This window comes from Artibeus jamaicensis, unplaced genomic scaffold (assembly GCF_021234435.1).
Source record: "Artibeus jamaicensis isolate MK-2021 breed Jamaican fruit bat unplaced genomic scaffold, CSHL_Jam_final contig_3176, whole genome shotgun sequence".
Classification (NCBI taxonomy): domain Eukaryota; kingdom Metazoa; phylum Chordata; class Mammalia; order Chiroptera; family Phyllostomidae; genus Artibeus; species Artibeus jamaicensis.
In genome coordinates, this window is record NW_026521740.1 from 5,984,246 (window position 1) to 6,009,913 (window position 25,668).

Sequence of the window (25,668 nt, forward strand, 5' to 3'; positions counted from 1 at the left end):
TGCCATATTAGTTTGAGGTGTTTTAAGCAATTTTTTTATGTTTCTATCTCAAAACGAAGGAGCATAGTACCAGTGCCAGGTGTATTTGAATCTTCTGGATTTTTTTGTAATGGACTATCATTAAATGTGGACTGCAGATAGGATAAAACTGCGTTTATATAAACACGTGGTTGATTTGGTTTTCGTTCCTGTTTTTCAGCTGGTCTCTGTGATATCAGTGAAGGGACTGTGGTCCCAGAGGATCGCTGCAAGTCTCCAACGTCCGGTAATTTGTGTTTTGTTTCACTAATAAGTTTCATTAATAAGGATACTTCTACAAAAAGCAACACAGAGTATCAGTGTTCCTTTGTTATAGACGAGCATTTAAAACACACCTACAAGGGACTTTAGTGTCACATATTTATTCTTAAAGTCATAACTGTATCTTTTTTTGCTTTCTCATTTAGTGAAAAAAAAAATGCCCTAGATAAAAATCTATGGCTATTACCTGTTAAGAGTCATATAATTATTTACTTAGGCTTTTAATAGTTATACTTTTTTAGGGAATATATGTTTTACTTCTTACCTTTGGATCAAATGGCTTAGTTCTCTCCAGTCTTGTCCTTGCTGTTGGCATGCCTGCTGTCACTCGGCAGAGTGGCACTGTAACCCTTGAAGATGTCCATGTAAACATGAAGGATTCCTAACATTGTCCTCTGACAGTGACTTGACAGAGTAATTCTAGACTATATTTGTTCTTGTTTCGTGGTCAGTGTAATACCTAGTAGAATTTTATAGCTCTATTAAAGCAGTTGTCCTTTTGTTTTTTACATACTGGTCTTTATGTAACCTGTTTATATATGTATATGTAAATATTTTAGAGGAACTTTTAGTAGCTTTTGAGTCTCTGTAAGTGGATTCTGAGTTTATTATGTTTTCAGTGGATTGAAAACTTGCCAATCTTTAATCAAATTGACTTCATAATTTTAATTACCACATTTAGTAAAGCATTCTGGTGGGAATTTTCATCAACTTTCTACTGGAAAGATTGTCCTTAGCATAAGGTAACGTTGTTCTTAGACAGACCCTGACCCTTAGCTGGTTCTGCTACATCAGAATGGAAAGATTTAAGAATGGAAAGTACTGAGAAGCGCATTCTACTTTACTCCCTAATATTTTAGTGTAGCATTTTATAACATGGGACTTTAAAAGCTTCTGTAATATTTTCTTTTTAAAATCACATTTTCCAATATTACACAAGTTAACCATTTCTTAAAATACATCCAAATTCTGGTTTCCTTAATCTTTATTTTTTTAATTTTTATTTAGTTATTTTTCAAGTACAGTTTTCTGTTTATTTCTCCCATTCCAGCCCACCCCTCCCCATGCACCCCACCTCCCTTCCATTTCCACCCCCCTTAGTTATTGTCCCTGTGTCCTTCATACTTGTTACTCTAATCCCTCCCATTTTTTCCTCTTAAATTCCCTCCCCTCTCCTCTCTGGTCGTTGTCCCCCCCTGTTCTCTATTTCAGTGTATTTGTTTTTATTTTGCTTGCTTGTCTGTTTTGTTGTTTAGCTTCCTGTTAAAGGTGAGATCATATGGTATTTGTCTTTCAACCCCTGGCTTATTTCACTCAGCTTTCCGGTTCCATCCATGTGGTTTCCTTAATCTTTAAATTTCATATTTAAATTCATACATTAAACTAATAAAAAACATTGAGCTATAGGAATCACATAATTAGCACCTGATATTATGTCTGAGCATTGATAGAATAAAGTCTGAATGAATAATATGGAGCAGGCAATTATATTTCCAATCTTACAGGACCAGAGTTATTTCCGAATTTGGAATTTAGAGTTACAGTGTTTTTAAGGTATGGCTGCTCTTCCTTTGATTACATACAGTGCTGTTCTGTTCTTTTCACTTTCACTAAATGCCATGCAAATGCAGTTGTCATTATAAGACTATAACCAAATGGAATAATTTGGACATGAAACATGATCCTTTAATATATTAAATGACCAGCAAAAGTATTTTAACAACACTGAGGCCAAGTAAATTTATGCTCCTTTTTGTCTTAAGCTAAACTTTCAATAGGTGTTTATATCTAGCAATTTGGAATAACCCAGCAAAAGGTAATTGTAGATAAGTATATTTAAATGTAAGGATATAAATATAAAAAGTACATAAGATTTAAAAATCTCCAAATTTTCTCTTTTTCATACTAGAGAAATCCAAACATTGTTCAACATTTTCAAATACTTTGGTCCATGTACTGTTTGGTCCATATAAAAAGATAGTGTCGTTTTTAACATAGAGAAATTTATATGACCTCAGATAGCATTGAGAAGTCCAACATTCTTACCTATATGTATAAAACTCTTAGTTTATTTAGTTCTTGATTATGTTGTGAAAGATGCAAGCATTCTCTGAAGACTTACATCTATTCCTACCTATCAGGGAAGGCTACTTTTACAAGAAACAAATTAGACTTTAATAAATAGTAGTTGTGCCTGAAACATGGTTTAGGTAGCAAGAGAGAGCTGTCAGGCATACGGCACTGCTAAGACACTCAGTAGGAACCGCAGAGGAGAATTCTGGAAAGCCGCCCTTTGACACTGTATTGTTACAGCTTGTGTCCTTCATTGCTTGTCTGTTTTTAAATCCTTAACAGTCGTTTTTGCTGCCCGTCATGGGCCAGTTGTCCTACTATTTGTATATTTGTAACTTCTTGCCTTTGTTTCTATTAACATTGTAATACAGAATTAAAAGAATAAGATATTATTACTCTCTCCAACACATATAAACCTACTAATACAGGGTGTTCAGAAAGAAAACTGGGTAAGGTGAGTTTGAGGTGAATGTGAAGAACCTCAAGGGGATCATGTTATTAAAACCATAGAAAGCAGTAATTAAAGTACAAGCTTCCAGTATGTTTTACAGTGCAGTGGGAAATAAGTAAGGCCAATAAATAGTTAAATGATCCATTTTAGATTATTAATGCCAGTATGGTGAATAGAAAACTTCGTATCAGTTAGAGAAGAGGAAATATGTAACAGCGGGTTGGACATTGAATAAGTGAGTTCCTCATGAAGACTGAGAGGAGGATGAATATTCTAGAGATGAATATGTCCTTTATCAAAACCGATGTATTTACTCAAACTAATACATATAAAGGAAGACAAACTTTTTCGAAAAGGTTTAAATCTCATAATCAAGATTTGTGATCTCAACAGTTTAGTCAGTATTAGAGTTCTATTAAAAACTATTTTGTCATTCCCATTTATTTTTAAATAAATCAATCTCTCAGAAATGTAAAATTAGTTCTGCCATCCTGAGTTAACAGAAAATTATTCCATCTCTGTTTGATCTTTATTTTTTTAAAAAAATTTACATTGCTGCCCTGGCTGGTGTAGCTCAGTGGATTGAGCGCGGGCCTATGAACCAAAGTATCTCGGTTTGATTCCCAGTCAGGGCACATGCCTGGGTTGCAGGCCAGTTCCCAGCAGGGAACGCACAACAAGCAACCATACATTGGTATTTCTCTCCCTCTCTCCTTCCCTTACCCTCTAAGGATAAATAAATAAAATCTTTAAAAATTAAAAAAAATTTTACATTCCTTCACTGAGCACTTTAGTAATGTTGGAAATTTTTTTAGCGCTGTATTCAAAATGTGTGTGTGTTTATGCTAAAGTGATAAAAACATTGTTAGGTTATTTCAAATTGAAAAAGCCCCATGTACCATGATGTAAATGGTGCCTTCAGGAGTTGCTATGAACCCTAGAAAAAAACCAAAAAGCTGTAGATATTTTCTGTGTTTATTTAATCAGTAATTTGGTAAATATATTCAAGTAGGACATGCTGAAAACATGTTTTTATCCTCAACTGAGAATATCCTTTATTGATTTTAGAGAGGAAGGGGGAGAGAGAGGGAAAAAGAGATACGTTGATGTGAGAGAGCATTGATCAGTTGCTTCCTGTATGTACCCTGACAGGGACTGACCCAAAATCTGAACATGTGCCCCAACCGGTGATGGAAGCCCACAACCTTTTGGTGCCTGGGACGGTGCTTTGAGTACCCAAATCACCTGGCCAGGGCTGAAAGCATTTTTTGAACTTTTTCATGAGCTGTCATATAATTATGATAAGCAGTGGTACACATGTTCAGTTAGGGGGGAGGAAATCTATAAATCCCCTTTTTAACTTTACAATTATGGCTACTTACATTGTTTATTTTTGGTAGTAAATGCTAAACATATTTATAATTTTATACTTATGTTTAGGTATGTTATCTTGCTACTATTCTACTTTTAGATATATGAAATAAAACATGTATTAATAAATTTTGTATGTTGATGTGGCTATATTGAATATCAAAGGGAACAGTGGTATTTTAAATATATAGCATCTTATCATAACCATTATCTTATTTTTTTAATATTTCATTTATTTTTTTAGAGAGGGGGAAGGGAGGGAGGAAGAGAGGGAGAGAAACATCAGTGTGTGGTTGGTTGCCTGTCATGAGCCCCCAACTGGAGGGAGACTCGGCCTGCAACCCAGGCATGTGCCCCGACTAGGAATTGAACTGGTGACCCTTTGGTTCTCAGGCCTGTGCTCAGTCCACTGAGCTACACTAGCTGGGACTCATTAGCTTATTTGAATGTGACTTATATTTATATGAAAAACAAGTATACTATTTTTAGTCCTGAAAATGTTATTGAGCTTACTGTTACTCATGTGATTTTTATGTAGGATTTATGAGGATCTATAAATGCTATTTAAGAAGAATTACTTAGTTTTAAAGAGTAATCTTTTAAGACTATTATAAAGCAATCAAATGCTGCCCATGTTGGCAAGTCCTACTTGGTCTGTGCAGAGACACCTCGAGGGTGTTGTTTACCTACCAAAGAAAGCAGGTACAGCTCTGTGGCACAAAGGGGGGTCACATTTTGACCTTGTTATGGCCTGTTGCTTTCACTGAGATAAAAAAGGGAAAAAAAACCAGAAAAACCTCTTCTTGTGCCCATTATGTTTGAGATTGGCTGATAGTAGAAAACTTTATTCTTTTGGCAAATGTTTACGTAGTGATTTCTGCAGGTGCAGCATTGCCCTGAGTGCAGAGGTGATGCAGAGACAGATCAGCTGGTGGCCAGCTTCTTGGAAGTTCGGTCCAGTGGGGAAGGTCAGGTGTTTGTAAACTTAAAATGTAAGGTATTAAGTGATTAACATCATAAGAGAAGAATACAGGTAACATGTTAGGAGAAATCAAAGAAGGAGAAGTGATTTATGTTGAGTTTGAAACGTTTAATGGATGAGATAACATTTTAACTGCACTATAAAAAATAGTTTAATTCTAATAAAAGTCCATTATAATACTACTTAAGATATTATTTATAATAAAAGATGTTAAAGTGAAATACTATGAAAAATTAGAAACACCTTTTCAAAAAAGTGACAAATAAAATTATAATTATAAAAATAATCAGAAGTCACATCTGAAAGTGTTTCTTACCTTATAAACTTAAATAAATATTTGAATATAGCTAAAACTGTAAGTATTAAGCTCAATATTTTAAAGGTCTCTAAGGTTATAAATAGAATTTCTTTATTATTTTGAAGTTTGTATCTCGAAAGCTGACACTAAAATCAGTTTTCCCGGTGTAGCACTTGTACAGGATTCTTAGTTCTACTAGATAAACATTATTCAGTTAACTAATACCAAGAATTTTTACCTTTTTTCCTCAGAAAGTGTTAACCTCTAGTTATATTTTTCTCTATTCTCTAACAAATAATACTACCAAAATTTTGCCCACGGGTTGTAACTTATAAAACCCATTGTAGATCGAGTTAATATTTGTGTACCAGGGATTGTTCTAGCATGGAACGGAGCGCACTACTGCCTGCTGTTCTCACTGTGGTTCTCCACGAATTCTCGTTGACTATGGACTTGTGGCCGGAGGTGGGGGGCTTGTTCCAGAAGTTATCAGATTGTTGTCTGTGCTGATCCCTATGACAGCCCCGTGTTGGTGACTGACTGACTGCCTGTTCCGTTGTCTTCATTTGTGTAGGTTCTTCATCACCACATAATTCGGATGATGAACAAAAAATGAATAATTTTATAGAAAAGGGTATAGTATCTTTATTTTAAAGTGTTTCTTTTAATTATGTTTAATTCATTTAGTTTACTTTGAATAGATTTTGACATTTTATATCAAAATGTTGTTTTCAGTGAAGACCAAAAGCAGAAAGTTTTCCAAGATGGTAGCCAGTGATATAGGTAGGAAATAGAAATTTCTATTTTGTTTCTAATCCTTGCTCTATGCAATGCTAACTCCATACCAAAAAATTATCTGATGCATTGCATTTATATATATTAATTTGTTATTCCTATGCTAAACAATCTCTTGGGCTGTGTTTCTTCTGAACTCATTGGGCAATAATTATTAAGAATTGGTAAAATTGGGGTTGCAGTTCTTCCTCTGACTTACAGTGTGAATTGTTCTATTTTTATTTTTGCTTTATGTTAAAATAAAGCAGGGTTCAATTTATGCCATGAATAAGTACAACTTTATACTCCCATCTTTGAAATTTTTTTCCTTTACAGTTTTATTTATATTTTCTTCTACCTTACTTCATCTTCCTTCTGTTACCAAGATCGTACATTTCAAGGAAATGCTTCTCTAAAAGATTCACTCTTTTAGTCTATAATCTGCACTGGCCTTGAGTTAAATGGAATTTTCTAGGATGGCCCCTTCTCCCACCAAGTAAAAATGAGCAGTGGAGAAGACTCTATGTTAATCTTTTTGTTTTTATGAATAGCTTTGAAATGAGTTACTCCAAGGTTAACAAAGTACAGAAATGGTAGATGAAATATATAATTAAACTTTGGGAACACAGTTAAATTAGTGGTTTTGGTCATAAAAATTTGAATATTCCCTGAAAACTTTCAAAGGCTTGAGAAACAGTGTATTTGAAAAGAGAACAAATTTAATCTTTGGTTTCAATCCAAACTTTTTGTTATACTGTTATTTATTTTCCCCCAAATTCCCACCACATTCTTTGAATTGTATGAAATTGGATGAATTTCTAGACAGCTGGAATTGACTTACTTTGTCTCAGCTGACAAAGTTTACTATATAGTAAAATTAAATTGTAAAAATTCTTAGAAGTGTCAGTAGTATCCACGTTGTCTGCATGTTGTAAATTGAACCCTGTTTAGTCGTATTAATGTTGGCTGACTTGGCACCTCTGGTCTCTTTTAAAGTGAAGTGGTTTATTCTGGGGCAGAGGGCTCTTCATTTATGGAAAATTAATTATTTACCTCTTCATATTTGTGGGGTTTTAGTGAATCAGTTGGTAATAGTTAAATCACTTTAATTAATTATGTACTAGTACTGTAGCATAACACTTTCTCAACAAATTTTCCTTGTATTTTATCTTAATAATACTTTAGAAGTTACTTTACTGTTATATAATGTAAAAAGTTAGAAGGGACTTTCCTACATAGACTTTAGAACTTATATAATTTAGTTACATAGGAATTCTACCTTCCATGAAAACAATTTAGTACATAATTAAATTTTTGGAATAATTTCTCTGTCAGATTTTTCGATCTTGAGGTTATGTTTTATTTGTTAAATATAATGACTACCTTTCATATTTTTCTATATTTTTAATAGAATGTAGCATGAATATTTGAAAGATGTCACTTAACATATTTCATAGAACTGAGAACATTATTGGAAGTATAATTCTTTGATAACAGTCTTGCTTTAATTTTATGTTATTAGCAAGTTTTTCTTTTTGTCAATCCAGTTTTTATAGTTACATTTATTCGGAGACATGTTAACTTTATTCAGTTTTCAAACTTTGTTAGTTACACAATTATACATAATTATTTTTTACCTTCAAAACCCACTGTTATATCTTCTTATTTACATACAGTTTATTTTTGGTTGGAATCTTTCAGTGTCTTTTTAATCCCAAGATCTGTCCAGAGGTCCCCAGAAGAAAGCTCACTTCTAATGTGTTCTGCATTCTAATGGAGACTGCCCCACTTTAGACTAAGGTTTCTGCAGCTTAAAAAAAGACATAGTTTATCTCCCTGCATTAATGTCTAGTTTTGTAATAAGACTTACCATAAAATATGTTAGTGAGAAAAAACATAAAATGTCAGTGAAGCACTGGGGAAAAAATCCTGAAGACCTTTCTGTCAAGATTTGTTTTCCGTATGAAGCCAGTGGTGTCAAAAGTACAAAGTCTCCTTGGGCATTCTGAGCTCACTGTTTCCCATCATCCAATTTCGTACCTGCTCGGAAGTACCCCGAACCTCACAAAGTCACCATCTCTCTCTTCCTCACTCTGCAAACATTTATAGCTTCAGCTTTAGGCAGTTCTGCAGTGGCCTAATAAGGTACAAGAAGTAACCCTAGAACCTGCTAGGCTGGCACTGTTAAAAGAACCCCCTTGTGTAAAATGCTGACAGAATGTCTTGGCTCTTAAACTTTGTCCCATAGTTTCTTCTACTTAGTGTTGATCTGATTCCAGATTCAGTCCTAGTCACTATACTTTACACTTCTACATTGATAAACTAGTTATTGAAGTTTGTACACATGTTTTTGTGGACTTAATGTGCATACATACAGGGTTGGTGGATTAGTATTGGTTTCTGTCTGAAGGTGTGTTAGTTTAAGGAGCTCGCTGTCTACATGAGGGCCACAGACCAGCGTCAGCATTCTCTGGGAGTTGGTTAGAAGTGCAGAATCCCCGGCACTAGCCCGGGAGTACAGAATCAGAGTCTCATTTAACTGGGTCCTCAGCTGATTGATGTACACATTCAAGTTTGACAAACGACAGCATGATCAGGTGGAGAGAGGCAATCACATCATCTGATTCTAAGACAGTATCTTTAGACTGTACCAGACTGATTTTTCTACATCACATAACATGTACATTATATAGACATTATCAGATTATGTCCATTGTACCTATGATATTTGCTGAAAATCTGAAATCTTTCAAAAATGTTTAATGTTGTATTTTAGAATATGGTTTGGGCATATAATGTCTTCTAATTTTAGCAGAATGGAATATTACATACAATAACAACCATTTATATGAGATCAATGAACCGCAGATTTCATTTGGCTATTTTAGTTTTCTATTACATTTTACTTTCTAAATGAGATTGATTAAGTCAGAATGAAAATGGGAAAAAGACTGATTCATGTATTTGACCCAGTGCTGTTTTTCCTTCTTAATAGTGAAGCTTAGAAACGAAAACCTGATTTCCCCACCTCTTCAGAGTTTGCCTGCTGCCTCTTTTCTAACACCGGGTCTGTCGTTTCTCAGATGCGGGAGTTCTGTACTTTGATTACATGGCGCCTTTAGGGACTGGCAGGGTCTGTGCTTCAAATACCTCCTCACAGCGCAGAATTTAACTGGACACACACATTCACGTATTAACAAATGCTTTTTCAAAATTTCATGTAGGAAGCACTATTCTATTCACATGCACTGGCACTAATCTAATAGATAAGAGTTAAACAACTCCTAACTTTAAATCACTTACTAGATGAAGGCAATAACTGATTTTGAGGATGAAAAGCGAATTTCAATAGGTTTATATACAAGTTTTTTATTATAATTCTAATACTAAGTAAAACATCAAAATACTGTAGTTTACATTTTTGTAAATATCACAATTTTAAATTGAGCATGGCTTTGTTTTTGGGTTTCCACGGAAACATAAAAACAGCTGTTAACTTACATCAAGAAATGGTTGAGCTAAATGATTTTATAATGTAATCAAATACCTTAATTTGATTGTAGCTATAGATTTGTCCTACATTCTAGAGATTAACTTAAAAATAATGAATTCACTAGCTATGAAGATGAGGAGACGGAGTGGTTTTATTACATTCCTTACCCAAACACAGTCTGTTGCCTCTGATGTCCTTATCTGCCACATCTTTCTCCTGAGAAATGACCTCTCTTCTCTCCTTTGAGTCTAAGAAATAGTTAACAGAGTATAAAAGCCTCCCTTGTTGAAATAAGAGCTTCAACCACAAAAAGATATTACAGCAAGTAAGTGTATACTTATTAAAAAGTTGAAAGTAGGATTTACTTTCCACCCCTAATATCATTGATCATTTTAACTACCCTAGCATCTAGATTTAGTAATAAACATTCACCTCTGTCTTCAAGAGCAGTTGGTATTAATAAGTATGAATCAAAGATTGTTCAGAAGTTTAAAAATGCATTTTATTTTTCAGCAAAGATGTCAAGGAAGTTAAGCTTGCCTACTGACCTAAAGCCTGACTTAGGTAAGTAAAGTAAATAAAAATCCATACTAGTTAAACTCCCTTTAATGGGAAGACAAGGAAATCAGAAGATTTAAAATTAGCATAGACTAGATTTTCATTAGAAACTAAGTTTAAAATGACTAAGATTTTAAGGATTAATAGCCTATAGAATGCCATCTATAAATTATGAAAGATATTTATAAAAGTAAGCAAATCAAAATACTACATTTCCTCAGCCCTTTCAAACTTATATCTAAACAAAATTTAGTACAAGATTAAGATTTGTGCAATTTCTGGTTATTTTCTATTAACAGTTATTATATCACATTTACCCATCTGAAAACTTTTGAACTCTACAATTTATAAATTTACTTTATAAGAATTTGATATTTTCAAAATAAATTACTAGTGTTTTGTATTATAATAACTCATATCAAAGAATCATTACTTTCTGTTGATAATAAGTTGAGAAATGCTTCTTTTTATACAGCACCTTCTGTACAACTAGTCCATTATTAGGAAAGTAGAGTGAATGTATTCACACGTTCCTTTTGCTTTACGTGCAGCTTAAAAACATCTCCCTGATATGCCAGGATAGGGACAAGTGAGATTTCAATAAAGATAAAAAGATTTTATGTAATAAATATTTAAAGCATAGCTGCTTTTTAAACACATTTTTATCTCCAAAATCTCTATTGCTTTTAATTGAATAAGAAGTATGACCATAAGGATGATTTTATGCATCTTTGTCTTAGAAATAACTAGATTTTCTCCCTAGCATTTGCTCACCCATCTCATCTTCCCACTATTCTCTAGATCCCTTAACTCTCTTTTTATGCATAATACAAAGTTAAATATTGGCCAGTTCCACCACACTAATTTTAGCTTTCCTCAATCATAGTCTTCCATCAGTTATACTGATAGAAAGCACGTGATTATGAGTAGGCATAGTATCTTCTGCTGTCATTAATAAAGGGTTCCATCCCTGAACAGAGGAAGAACAATCTAGTAGCAATCTGTAGTAACACTGGTGTTTAGGGAACATGAGTTAATCCTAGAACACACGATAACATGTTTTGAAAACTATAGTTCCTTCAGTGTAAAAATGAAAGATGTATTCAGCTGTAACTGAAGCTTGTACAGTATATATACATCTTTTTCCAGAGTTTTCATCAGATTCTCAGAGGCCTAAAATTTCAATAACATGAAATACTACTAGTTAAAATGGTTTTATATCTTTAGTATCTTAAAAATGAAGAAAACACATGTACAAATACTTTTACTTATTTTTTTATGATTTTATTTATTTTTCTGGAGGGGAAAGGAGGAGAGGGAAACATCAATGTGTGGTTGCCACTTGAGCTCCCCCTGCTGGAGACCCGGCATGTGCCCTGACTGGGAATCGAACAGGTGACCCTTTGGTTCGCAGGCCAGCACCCAGTCCACTGAGCCACACCAGCCAGGGCAAATACTTTAAAAATTAGTAAAAATATCAATCATTTTTAGAAGAACACTCTGTTTTATAAATAATTTAATCAAAGTATATACTCAGTGCTTTGATAGGTCATCTTTAGATTATGTTTGAGGATATGTGCTATGTAAATTCCCTAAGCCAATGATAACTTTGATTGATATGTGCCTTGAAACAGCCTCCATGTTTTCTAAGTAGTTTGCCTTCAAGTCATTGCATTGCTGAACTATATTTTGATAAAGATTCTTAGCTGGTCATTGTTGACATTGGCTGGGGCGCTAATGGTGAAAAGCAGCTCTGTTGGTAGGATCAAAGTGCGAGATACTGCTGAAGCAGGTGAGGCCAGTGGACTGTCCTGCAGCTCCGAAAGCTTCTGTGAGTAGGAACCACCTTTGCTCACAGGGAAATTGTGCCACAGTACACTTTGTGACCTCGCCTTTCCAGATCCCATGGCCCAGAACGCAGGAGCCATGGGTGATACTGTTAGACTTCTGATGTTACTCTTCAGGTGTCTAGGTGTCTGCCACAGGAGGCAGGACATCGACCGGTTACATACTTGGATGTGAATTCGTCTTTGTCCTAGTTTTTATTCTGACCAAGTACACCTGCTCGCATTATGTTTTGATTTGGGGATTCAGTTTTTTTGTGTTAGGCTCTTTGTGAGGAGGACAGGAGGCTGTGTATGTGTAGGATGTTCTGGGCATCCCAGGAGTAACATGAGAGCAATGGTTTTATGACACATTGTATCAGCTAGCAGTGGGTCGAGGCATTGATGACAAATTTTAGCTGAGTTTCAGTCTGTTGGAAAGACCACTCATCAAGGTGTTTTGCGCGCGCGCGCGTGTGTGTGTGTGTGTGTGTGTGTGTGTGTGTAAAGACTGAACCCAGTAGTAACCAAAACCCTCCACTCACACTGTCCATGATGTGACTAACCCTTTGTCTATCTCGCAGAAAGTTCTAGACTGGGGTATATGGGCACAAATCCTAACTCTTCCATTAACTAGTTTCGTATCCCAGGCAGGTCATTTAACCTGTCTGAGCCTCTGTTGTATTATTTCTTAAATTGTGACGATACAACTTTTCAGAGTTGTTTTGTGCATTCAATAAAATGAGAAACACTATGTGGATTCGGTAAAATGGTAACTGTTACTACAGTGTATAACATGTGGCGGGCCTTGCTATTTCCGTTTCTGCTGTTATTACTAAAATTAAATTTCTATCCCATGTGCTTATCTTGCCCGATTTCTAAAATTTAAGCCATAGCATGTAACTTAATAGCTGTCAGGAGAAGTTGTAATTCATGAACTGTTAGAAATTCTAACTCATTTTAAAACAGTTCTAGGCAGATAAAATAAGCAGTCTATAAGTTCAAAGTTGATTCTGATTCACTTCATTTTTCCATTTGATCTAGCTTTGGGAATTTCTTTGATAATCTAATTTTTAAATCGAAGCCATATAATAAGCATATATTTGTAGTTGATGAATTTATATGTTTAAATTAACTAATTAAAACATTATTTGGCCTATGAATTAACATCTGCAGTATAGATTGTTGTGAATCATCTATTGTAATTTGAATAATTATCAGTAATGAGTGTTCACATAAGTTAATTTACACTGAAATTTATATTATCAAGTTTTCTTACATCACTGATTTCCATTTTTATTACTAGATCACAACTAAAAATATATATTGATTCATTTTTATGTGTATGTTTTATTAAGCTAATGAACAGATTTTTATTATTACAAAATAAATTTAGAAGTTCTGTTATTAAAATAACTTTGGGAACTATAAAGAGTTAGTATTTTAAATGAGTATCATATCACAAACTCTTAGCTTTTGCTTATGGAAAATTGTTTTATTTCCAGTAAATAGTTCTTTACTACTGTGTAATAATCTGTAACAGGAAGTACCATCTCAGGCAAAAAAAAAAAAAAAGATGCAATTTTAGAAACTATAGAAGTGTCTTATGCTGTTACATAATTAGTAGCTTTATTGTTTTCAGAGGCTATAATCAACATTGTTGTATATAATTATTTGGGGATATGTATGTTTTTCAATCTATAATTAAATTTGATTATAAAAAGCTTTTGGGGGCATAAGTAGGATTCAGTTATATCTTTTATTTAATACAATACTTAGAATTTTAACATGCTTTTTTTTCATGACATTATGAAGTTATTTATTTCACTATAGCATTAGAAGTGGACTATAGCACTATAGCATATGATTTGAGGAATGGTTTATTATATGTGAACAGTAGAACTTTTAGAAATTTTAATATATCTCATTGGTGAAGCAGAAATGAACGGGTATAAATACTTTCAACTTTAGATCTGTGTTCAGCAAGTATTTATTTAATATTTTTATATTTAGGACATCAAAATGTTACAGCTCTTACGTAGGAAACAATATTACTTTAGAGTGAGGCCTAAGACAATTTAGAAGTAGTTATAGGACAAGTGCCATGTTCTGTAGAACTAGAGAACTATTAATGCCATGGAAGAGATAAAAAAAGACACTGTGATTCAGAAGAAAAACTGTATGGTTTTGAGAGTCAGGATAAACTTCATAAAGATGGCATTACTTGAGATGGAGTCTAAGCACAGTCTTGGTAGGTCAAGAAAAGGGTGAGGCAAGGGATCCAGTCACAAGCAAAAGCCCAAAAGCAGGTACGTGCTGGATGTGTTGGGAGAACACTGGCTGGCTGGGTTTCTTTCCCACAATGAACTAAAGCAGAGCAGCATTGGAAGATAGATACTTTGTGGAGAGCCTTAAAAACTTGAATAAGGTTATAGGCATGAACAATAGAGAGGAACCACAGAGTGTTTTTAAAATAGAAATAATAGAATGGCAACTGTACATTGTGCTATTTGAGTTGTGTTGTAACAGTGACAGCAAAGGTGGGGAAGTTACTTGGGAGTTGTGCGATTGTCTATATGAGTGGTAATGGAGGCCTGAATTTAGGGTCTGGGACTTACTCGGTTATGGAAAGAAAGAGACCATGGGCAACACAGTTTAGGGTGTGGCTTCCCGTCAAGTGTAGATGTATAGGGAAAGGGGAGAACCAAAACTGCGACTCATGTTGTTCCCTGGGAGGACTGCTGTGTCATTGATATAAAAAGTACTATCAGAAGAACTTAGAGCCTTGGGGAAATGACGTGTTTTGATTTTGCATAGTGAGACAACAACAAAATTTGCCATAAACATATCAAAATGCAATTCCAAGAGATAAGAGGCCAGGGCTTGAGGCAGACTTGAAATTGGCCACAAGACTGTAGCTGAAAGCAACGAGGGTTTCCCAGTATAATGTACCAATGTCTCTGTCATCTCAGGCAGACTGGGAGCAGGGAGCATACCCGATACGAGTTACACATTGTGACGAAAAATACCTTAGATGAGTGTGGAGTGCAGTGAAAATGGCATTCAAGAAAAATGAAAGCTAAGTTTTTATAGGTTAAAGGCTTTCATGCCAGCAGATTTGGGGGGAAAAGTGCATCATACAGTAAATTTGAAAGTAGAAGCAGAGTACTTCTAAATGCATTTTTAAATGTAGAAAATGGAAGATACCCACACTTTTTTAGTTCTACCAAATTATGAAATTGTGTTACCAAAGGAAGAAAGAACACCATGAGAAAAGAAGGTGTAAGAGCTGAGATTGGAAAAGCAGCCAGTATTACCAGCACGGAGCTGCACTAAAAACCTAAAGATCACAAATCTGAAAATTCACTAGGATGCACCCAGCTCAGTTATGAGAAGTGGATTTGTCTGTTTACATTTTATATAATTATGCAAAGGAAAAAGTATTGGCATAAAAGTACATTGCTTTTCCAATTAAAAGATTAAAATTAAATGTTACAGATATTGTCTTTTTGCATATTGTTTAGCTAAATGTATACCAAACCAAAAAAAGTGATATTTTGTAACAAGCAATCTCACATTTCAAATCATTTTAGATGTAAAAGACAATTCCTTCAGCCGATCCCGGAGTTCGAGCGTAACCAGCATTGATAAAGAAACTCGAGAAGCGATCTCTGCTCTTCATTTCTGTGAAACTTTCACACGAAAGGCAGACTCGTCTCCTTCCCCGTGTTTGTGGGTTGGCACCACCTTAGGAACTGTGCTTGTCATTGCCCTGAACCTTCCCCCAGGAGGAGAGCAGAGACTCCTGCAGCCAGTGATCGTGTCTCCGAGTGGTGCGTACGCTCTGCGCCGCCCTGACGCTGGAGGTTTCATTTACCACAACGCAGCAGAAGCCTTTGCCCTTCACTTTGGAATGAACCTAAGAATTCTAAAATGTCAACTAAATGGAGATTTTACAGTTTTATGTTTTAAATAAAGGAATACATGGTAGTGGAAGGTAGTCCCATTAAATAAAAAAAGTAAAGAAATATCACACCTAAATTAAGACTTATAAGTTGACCAAAATAATACCTTGAATGTATTTGACATTTACTGGTTAATAGTTTAAAAGGGAATTATGATTTTTGAAGTAATGTTCAGAAATATGTGGATTTTTTCCTCATTGGCCCTGTGGATCACTTGCTGTCCATTCACAATGCAGTGTGAGCCACATACAGAATTTTCAGTTTTCTCCTAGCCATTTTTAAAAAGTTAGTAACTCTGCATTTGGTCTAATATATTCAAAATGCATTTCATTTCAGCGTGGGGTCAGCATTTTTAAATTACCGAGCTACTTTACTTTTAGTTCTGTCTGTGCTAAGGCTTCGGGCCGGTACGTGTTTTACTCTCGGAGCCGCAGTGCGGCGGGGCCCCCGCTCCAGCTGCTCTGCGGCCACAGGAGGCTGGTGGCTGCGGTTCGGGCGGCGCAGCTCTCCATGCCATCTCCGTGCTCTCGCACTTGCTGGTAGTACATTTGCCAGGTGTGAGCAAAGACATAGTCGAGATGATACACGTTTATCTGTTTGGTGGCACTTACCTATTTGGGACACATGATATTGCTATCTTTTTCCAGATTCAAATATCTGAAGTTTAGGTCCTGTCAGTAAGCCAGTAAACAGTTTCAGCTTAGTGTACATTTTGTGCATATTTTGAGTATCTGTTTTGCATCGAGTTGGAATCAACACATTTACTATGTGGATTAACATATTTGTTATCTGTTAAATTTACACATTGTAGGTACTATATTGAGGTTAAAAGGGGCGATCTTGAGAATGGCTTTCCTAGACACCACAGGCTGCTTAGTGCCACCTGCATACGAATCCTGGCGAGAACACAACATTGCGGAAGAGAAGGATGAAAAGGAGAAGCTGAAGAAAAGGCGGCCGGTCTCTGTGTCCCCTTCCTCTTCTCAGGAAATGAGTGAAAACCAGTATGCGGTGATCTGTTCTGAAAAGCAAGCAAAAGTAATCTCACTGCCAACTCAGAACTGTGCTTACAAGCAGAACATTACAGAGACCTCATTTGTTCTTCGGGGAGATGTCGTGGCGTTGAATAACAGTATCTGCCTCGCCTGTTTTTGTGCCAATGGACATATTATGACTTTCAGGTAAGAGTTAGAGTTTTTTCAAGCACAGCATTTCCTCCCTCAAAACACATGAAAGAATTACATTAATTTTGAAATAAATTATTTGTGTACAGTCTCATAAACTGAGAATTCAGCTTTAAAGTCAATGGTGAGCACCTACATGAGGAATACGAGTCAGTTTTCTCTCCCACCCAAGTGCACTAAATCATGAGGTTCATAGGGCCCTGCATTTTTCCTTCTGTAGTAATTTAAGATGAAGGCCTACCTTGTTTATCCTTAACAAGTTTTTCCCTTTTTTCTCAAGTTTGCCAAGTCTGAGGCCCCTGTTGGATGTGTACTACTTGCCTCTTACAAACATGCGGATAGCCAGAACGTTCTGCTTCACCAACAATGGACAAGCGCTGTATCTCGTTTCACCTACGGAGATCCAGAGACTCACTTACAGCCAGGAGACCTGTGAAAACCTTCAGGTAAACAACAAAACAATCCCTACAGTTTCTTCAGGGTCAGTGTATTTTCTGTGGTCCTTTATAATGTCCATCCAAAACCCAGTCAGTCGGGAGTTCAGAGTTCTTGAACAGAGTGACAGAGGGAGAACTCGGGAGGTCTGCAGAGGCCCCCCACGAATACTCAGTGGAGCACTCTTCAGCAGCGCTGTGGCTGTGGGCTCTCTGGCCGGGGAAGGAACCACCCGGAAGGGTCAGAGGATGCGAGGGAGTGTCCCTGGTGCCAGGGCTGGGAGCGGTGCTCCTCCCAGCAGCCAGGCCGAGGAATACAAATGATTTCTAAGTGTGTTAGGTCTGAGGCTGATGTACCAGACCATCATAAACTTGATGGCTAAAAACAACATTAATTTATCCTTTCAAATAAATGTATTCTTTCAAACTTCTGGAAGCCAGGAATGTAAAGTAATTTTCACTGAGCCAAGATCAAGGTCTTGGCAGGGCGGTGCTCCCTTCAGAGGCTCTAAAGGAGAGTCTGTGCCTTGTTTCTTCCGTCTTCTCGTAGCTGCGGACGGTCCTTGACTTGTGGTTGTGTCCCTCACCCTCTGCCTCCCTGGTCACACTGCCACCTCCTCTTCTCTGTGTGTCAGATCCCATTCTGCCTGTCTCTTGTAAAAGGACACTTGCAATTGGATTTAGGACTCATCTACTCAAAATAATCCAGGATAATTTCCCCATGGTAAAATACTTCCATCGAATCTGTATCAGGTTAAATCAGATATTGCAAGGTAATATTTATAGGTTCCAGGGATGAGAACCTAAATGTCTTCTGATGGCTGTTACTCAGCCTGCTCCAAAAAGGAACTGGGTAAACCACCAAGGTCCTTGGCTCCCTAGATGGCTGGGGGTCCAAGTGCTTCACTGAATGGAACACAGTGAGAGGGAATCTTGCCTGTGGCAGACAACTGAAGGGTTGGCGGATAAAGCCAGGACATTAGTGTGTGATATGATGGGGACAGCGTGTTGGCTCTGAGGACAGAGATTCTTTTGTTCCATTTAAACATTTCTTACAGTGTTATGGGTTTTATCGTGTATACATAGATGAGACTAGGAATGGAAATGTATTTCCAAAATGTCCACTTTTTAAAATCTCAAAAATATGAATATTTGTATACTTCTTACAAATCTTTGTTCAGTTATTTACGTTAACTTTATAGCTCAAGGTTATGTTTATGAAAAGTACTTTTTTAAAAGATTATATTTATTTATCTTTAGAGGGGAAGGGAAGGAGAAAGGAAGAGAAACATCAGTGTATGATTGCCTCTTGTGCATCGCCTGCTGGGAACTGGCCTGCAACCCAGGCATGTGTCCTGACTGGGAATTGAACCAGCAACCCTTTGGTTCACAGGCCTACTGAGCTACACCAGCCAGGGCTGAAAAGTACTTTTGAAAAAGTTTTGTATGGTTATATGATTGCTTATACCTTTCCTCTGATTTTCTTGGTTTTACAGTGGCTATGAGTTTCCTAGGAACAAGTTAGATCTCAATATGTTTACTTTTCATACACGCTTATTTGCGTGTGTTGCAAGCACAGAAGTTGTTTCCACAGTGTTAGGGAGAGCTACTCCCACAGCTGTGCTCACCAACAGAAAGTACTTGTTCTTCGAATTTTCTGCTGAGCAGCTGGATATATATTAGTGAAAAAAAAGTGTTGGGCTCTCTAGTGAGGAATAATTAACCTCAAAACTGAGAATGGCCTCAGACCTACCTAACAAAGCTCAAAGCAAGACCCAAAAGAATCAAATTATTTTCTGGTATCCAAGAATAAAGCCCAAGATAACTCTGAAGAAATAAAAAATATCTAGCACGCAGCAAGGTAAATGTCTGGCATCCAGTCAGATTACCTGCAAGGAGACAGGACAGCAAGACCATTAGAGAAGAATAAGCAATCAGTAGAAACAAAGCCAGAACTGACACAGATGTTAGAGTTAGTCCAGAAGAACATTAAAACAGTTATAACTGTATTCTTTGTGTTCAAAAAAGAATGAAAGCTCTAAAAGACCAAAATTGAACATCTAGGGATGAAAAACAGTGTTTGAAATGAAGAATATGTTGGGTGGAATTATAACGGAGTATCTAGTGTAGAAGAAAAGATTAGGTAACTTGAAAGTATAGCAATAGAAGAAAAACTGAGTATTTAAACTTACCAAATTCATAACACTAAAACATATTAGAAAAGAAATTCTCATCAAATCCAGTACCTCAGATTCCACCTTAAGAAATAGAAAATGAAGAACAAGTTAAACTCAAAGCCGGCAGAATAAAGAAAAATAATATTTAAGTGGAATCATTGAGTTGAAAACAGAAACAGTAGAAAAAATCAGTGAAACTGAAAGCTTGATCTCTGAAACCAATAAAATTGATCTCAAGTCAGACTGATTATAAAGAGAAGTTACAAATCACCAGTGTCAGGAATGATTGAAGTGACCTTGCTATAGATTCTACAAATATTAAAATGGAAGTATACCAATAAACTTAAAAAGTAGATTGTAAATACAAATGGACAGATTTCCTCTGAGACCCACGTGACCAAAGCTCACTAAGAAAAAACAGATCACCTGAAGATCTATTGGAAAAACAGATCACCTGAAGATCACCTACTGTGTCTATTGGAGTAACAGAAATTGAGGTTAGGAACCTTGGCAAAGAATATTTCAGGCCCAGATAACTTCACTAGTGAATTCTATAAACATTTTAGGAAGAAATAATACTAGTTCTGTTTCTGAACTTCTTTAGTCCAGCCCTCAGGAAGAAACTAAAAACAAACAAACAAACAAAACTTTAGCTCCAGTATAATGTAATGCCAGAGTACAGCAGGACTGGCACTGGGAACCTAGACTGTGTGTGTGTTTTGTATAGTGGCTACTGCTCTTCTTTGGGCAGAAATGCAACCCCACAGCCTCAGTATACTTTTATTTTGCCTCTAAAGCTCTTCAAAGCAATCTTGGAAATAAAGTCGCTAATGTCCTTCTCTTTCCTCTCTCTGAGTTATCTACAAAGTCAATAACATGTTAGTAACCTTTCTTGTCTCCAACTTTTATCATGTCAGTGGTTAGATTAATAACACTGACAGTGATTCAAAAAACTGACAATATAGAAAGAAGCCTTCCCATCTCTCAGCTGTATTTCTGAAATTCTATGTCTATATTGTCATAATTGTCTTCCTAGCATATGTTTATGAAAAAATAAGTTGGTGTGTCTTTCTAATTATTAAATTTAAAAAATATTAATTTTTTGACTCAGTTGAAGGTGGTAAATTCAAGACTGCATTTCATCATCACACTGGACTTTTATCTTGGTAATAACTTTTCTTCTTTCTAATGTAGGAGAAGCTAATTATCAATCAAGTTACCAATTCTAAATAATAACAAAAGTTACTTGAAAATTTTGTCAAAGATTGGAGTCTCTGGTTTAAGCAGGAATATCATCTTTGTTTTAAATGTAAGGAAAATTATGTAGCCAAAATGGCAAGCAGCAGGTCAGTCTTAGTCAAACAAGTTTTAATAACTTACTGTTGGACTAAGTCAGTATGTATTGGGTCTGATCATTTGAAATGTGCTCTTAATTATTTCTGAATCTCAATAGGTAATGTTATAAGCTTAAGTTAAAGAGCTTGCAGTGATGGTTTTGTGAGTCACAGTTGAGTTTCCTGAAACTTTAACAACTACAATGTGTGTTGATTTTAAAGGAAATGTTGGGTGAACTCTTCACTCCCGTAGAAACACCTGAAGCACCGAACAGGGGGTTCTTCAAAGGCCTGTTTGGAGGTGGTGCACAATCTCTCGACAGAGAAGAACTGTGTAAGTCGATTCATCTAATTTGTGTAATATATCTTAAAACATTCAAGCCATATAATATTTTACGTATATATATTATTTCACCTTTTTTGTCTTTGTCACAATAATTAACGTATCCATGTTTTAGCAAAATACACGAAATTATTTTCTGTTGCTCCAACGCAATTCGGGGGATTATTTTATTCAGGGAACCAAAATCAGAATAGAGTTTCAGGCAGCTAAAACGAGTATTCACAGCTTGATGTGAATAGTTTAGAAAGTGTTTTTATTAACGGTGATCATTACTATTTTCATCGATGACCTGTAATCCCATTACCTTAATTTTGGAGAAGTTTTTACTTAAGCACTTATAGCATCTTACGAAATCTCCAGAAGTATTCTCGTTGCATTAGAAGCTTATTTAAAATAAGAAAATGTGGCTCATTTACTACCTTCCACATAATGGGAACACATTAGAAATTGCACTGAGTGATCCAATGAATCAGTGAATGACTTGTCTTTTAAGTAGTAGGAGCTATTACCTGTACTTGAATTTCTTCTCTTTTATTCTCTTATTTTCCTAAATATTTTAGAACTTTGCCTTTGTGTTTAATTAGAAAAGACTGTAAGATTAAATACCAGTAATAACATTGTACCGCTCTGCACTACATTACAATGTTATTTTTAAAAACTTACCTACATGAATTAGGATTAGTCCATTTTAATTCATTTTAAAAACTGAAGACTGCAAGTCGTGGAGGACTGGTAATTTGGAATAACCATCTTACTGAGGATAACTATACAAACTTTAAAAACAACATGTTTAGACGTTTGGAAGCACCAGAGAGCTAACAATATAGTGACAGTACCTGGGGAAGAGCGGAAACCCAGTGGTGAGTTTGGCAACCCAAGGCCACTTTTACCCTGAAGTGTTTTGAGATTGTGCTGTGGGAGACTGAGATACTAAACTTGGGTAGGACTTGCAAGATGGGGTCCCAGACTGACAATGGTGAGGACACTGATAAACAAATCCCCTTCTTTCCAAGGATGCCAAAGGGCCACACCTGAAGAGTCAGATGGACTAGAAGTGAATAAGCACCGCGCGCGCGCACACACACACACACACACACACACACACACACAGGCTTTCTGCTCAGCTTCAGATTATTCGAATGGCCAAAAAACTTTCAACCTTAGTTAAGATTTTTGCAGACTGCTCAAGTCCCCAGCACATGGTAGAAACAAATGAAAATGTCCTGCAAAGGAAATGACATGTCCACGAACTCAAATGATTTCTAGAAATAATTTTTCAAATATTATCATAAATAACCTGGAACCCTAGAAATAAACACTATAATCAATAAAACAAAAAACAGTGAGAATAATAGGTAGTTTAAATATTGGAATTATCATATATAGACTACAAAATAATTATGCATATTATATTCAAGAGGATAAGTACCATGCCTGAACAATTTATCAAATAACTAAAACCTTTAAAAATCATTACAACAAATGTATAAAAAACGAAGGTGAAATTGGAGAACTAAAATACTCAAAAAGCAAAATTAAACTTACTGGATGAATTTGACCACAAATAAGGCAAAACTGATGGAGAATTACATAAATTAAAGATTGGTTCAAATAAACCATCCAGAGTGTAGCATACAGAAACAAATGATGTAAAAACAGAGAGAATTGAAGAAATAGAGCTGCAGGGAAAAGATCTAATATATATTTAGACCTTCTCAAGAAAGAAACAGGAAAGGACATGAAGAAGAATTATATATAAAGAAATATGGTTAGAAATTTTTCAGAATTGGTAGAAAATATCTGTTCACATATTCAAGAAACCTGTTGAATTCCAGGAAAGATAGTTTGTTATAAATTTACAGCTAGATATATTACATGAATATGTAATTCATATGTATACATTATATTATGTAGTATATAACACTAGTATATATAGTATAGTGTATATTATATAGTGTACATATAGTATATATTATACAGTGTATAATATAATGTATATATCATGTACACATTATACATATACTGTGTCAGAGACAAAGAACATCTGTGAGGTGGCTTACAAAAAAATAATAGATATCTTTTAACAAGCAGGAGACTGACTTCTCAACGGCCTGCATTATTCTGTCCATTGACAGAGATAATACTTAATCTAGAATTCTATACTGAGAACATCTGTCAAGAATGAGACATTTTTAGACAAATGGAGAAATAAGCCTTCCCACCACTCCAGAAGAACTGTAAAGAAAAAGGATGAAAAAGAGAAAAATCAATTTTTTATAGAGTGTCAGAAAATATAGGAAATAGTGCTTTGGAAAGACAGGCCCGAGATGCTGCACGCTATGTGAATCCACTTATGTGACATGTTCAGAACAAGAAAGTAGAGGAGAGAATTGAGTGCTAAGGCCTGAGAAGAGGGAGAGTGAAAATTGGTTGCTGATAAAGTTGGGCTTTTTTTTGTAGTGATGAAAATGCTCAGGAATAGATACTGATGATGGTTGCACAACCTTTTGAATAAACTAAAAATGAGGGGATTGTTAAGGAGCAAGTTTTATGGTATGTGAATTCTATTTCTCATGGAAGAAATGAGTGCGGGGGGAGAGGCAGTGGGACAGCGGTCTGGAACAGAATCCAACTGGCGGTCCTCCAGCTGCTTAGGTAGTTAGTCTGCGTGACCAGGGGAGGGGAAGCTGTGAATACCTGAGGTCTTTGGAGTGAAACATTTGATCTTTGGTGAGTGACAAGGTAAACGGAGAGAAAGAAAGGGATGTAACATACCTAACTTTCGGAGCCTAAAATAGAATACTGAATAAATTCTTCATTTTTCTTCTAAGCCTAAGCATAGTCTTTTAAGTAAGACACAGCATGGAGTAAATAAGCTCAGTTAAATCTGTATATTAAAATGTAAACCTGTATACTTTATTTAAATATATTTAAATTAATTTATCTTCAGTTTTTTCCACACTTAGCGGTTTCTCCTGTTGTACAAACTGGTATCTGTATACCCATTATTCATTCCAATAAATAGTGACCAGTCCCTTCTTTGCACAAGTCCTGTTGTGCATGGAGTCCAATGTTTATAATGTGCACTGTGTTTTGCATGTTTGAAAAAGTGTCTAAAAATTAAAACCATATGATCAAAGAAAACATGCATTAATTATAAAGTGAAATATATAAATATTTCAGTTGTATCGTCATTCAGTGTAAAAAATGTAGTGCTATCAGTTGGTGGGCTTTTACATTAGTAAAATTTTCGTTTTTTGAGTTACTCTCTCATCAATTCATTCAGTTGGAGAATCTTCCTCAGGAAAGGCTTCAAGAAGTCTTGCACAGCACATCCCTGGTCCTGGTGGCATCGAAGGCGTGAAGGGAGCAGCATCCGGAGTCGTCGGTGAACTGGCACGAGCCAGGCTGGCACTAGACGAGAGGGGGCAGAAACTGGGCGACCTGGAAGAAAGAACCGCAGCGATGCTGTCCAGTGCAGATTCATTTTCTAAACATGCTCACGAGGTATGTCTACCAAACAAGTATTCAAACAAAGAAACCTCATTAGAACAAGTATGAAAATACTGTATTTTCATAGTGTTTTTATATCTGTGCATGAGTGTGCATTCTCCATACAATTGCAAATTCCCAATTTTTGCCACTAGAGGGAACTATTACAAGAATGTCTCAGTAGCTTTGGTCTCTTACCGAGGCTTATCAGTCCGAGGGAGCCTGCTCACCTCCAGGCTTTTTCTTTGCAACTGTTTCTTAGGAATTTAGTAACAAGGCTCTTTCCTAAATGCCTCACATTCTACCACCAGTTTTCTCCCTCAGAAGGAAATAGTTTCCCTCTCTTGACTCTTTAGGTAGATCTAAGTTACTACAATTGGCAAACACTTTGGTTCCAACAGCAGACTGTCTGTATCTTTCTGTGGACCATTTCAGACAGAGGAGTAGTAAGATGTGTCTTTGCAGTGGATTCATCCGGATGAACTGGGAAATCACGGTGGAGGTTAGAAAGGGCTTCTGTAAAGTATGGCTCCCTAACTGGTCTTCTTACAAATACGCTCTGTGGCCAGCACAGTGCACTTAAAAAACGAAATTTAGCCCTGGCTGGTGTGGCTCA

The 25,668-nt window shown here is 35.9% G+C and overlaps 1 protein-coding gene across 3 annotated transcripts in view; it reads left to right on the forward strand.

Moving 5' to 3' along the window:
• The window catches only part of STXBP5 (syntaxin binding protein 5), a 125,113-nt gene that overhangs the window by 96,706 nt on the left and 2,739 nt on the right, over positions 1 to 25,668 (forward strand). Inside the window, exons 19-27 of one of the 3 annotated variants that reach the window (XM_037156812.2) lie at positions 200 to 265; positions 6,050 to 6,109; positions 6,211 to 6,258; positions 10,256 to 10,306; positions 15,717 to 15,956; positions 16,900 to 17,269; positions 17,553 to 17,718; positions 21,440 to 21,551; positions 24,847 to 25,067. In XM_037156812.2, coding sequence (XP_037012707.2) covers positions 200 to 265; positions 6,050 to 6,109; positions 6,211 to 6,258; positions 10,256 to 10,306; positions 15,717 to 15,956; positions 16,900 to 17,269; positions 17,553 to 17,718; positions 21,440 to 21,551; positions 24,847 to 25,067 — 1,334 coding nt within the window. The remainder of the gene's footprint in view (positions 1 to 199; positions 266 to 6,049; positions 6,110 to 6,210; positions 6,259 to 10,255; positions 10,307 to 15,716; positions 15,957 to 16,899; positions 17,270 to 17,552; positions 17,719 to 21,439; positions 21,552 to 24,846; positions 25,068 to 25,668) is intronic. The other 2 variants (XM_037156813.2, XM_037156814.2) reach the window with 2 other exon arrangements.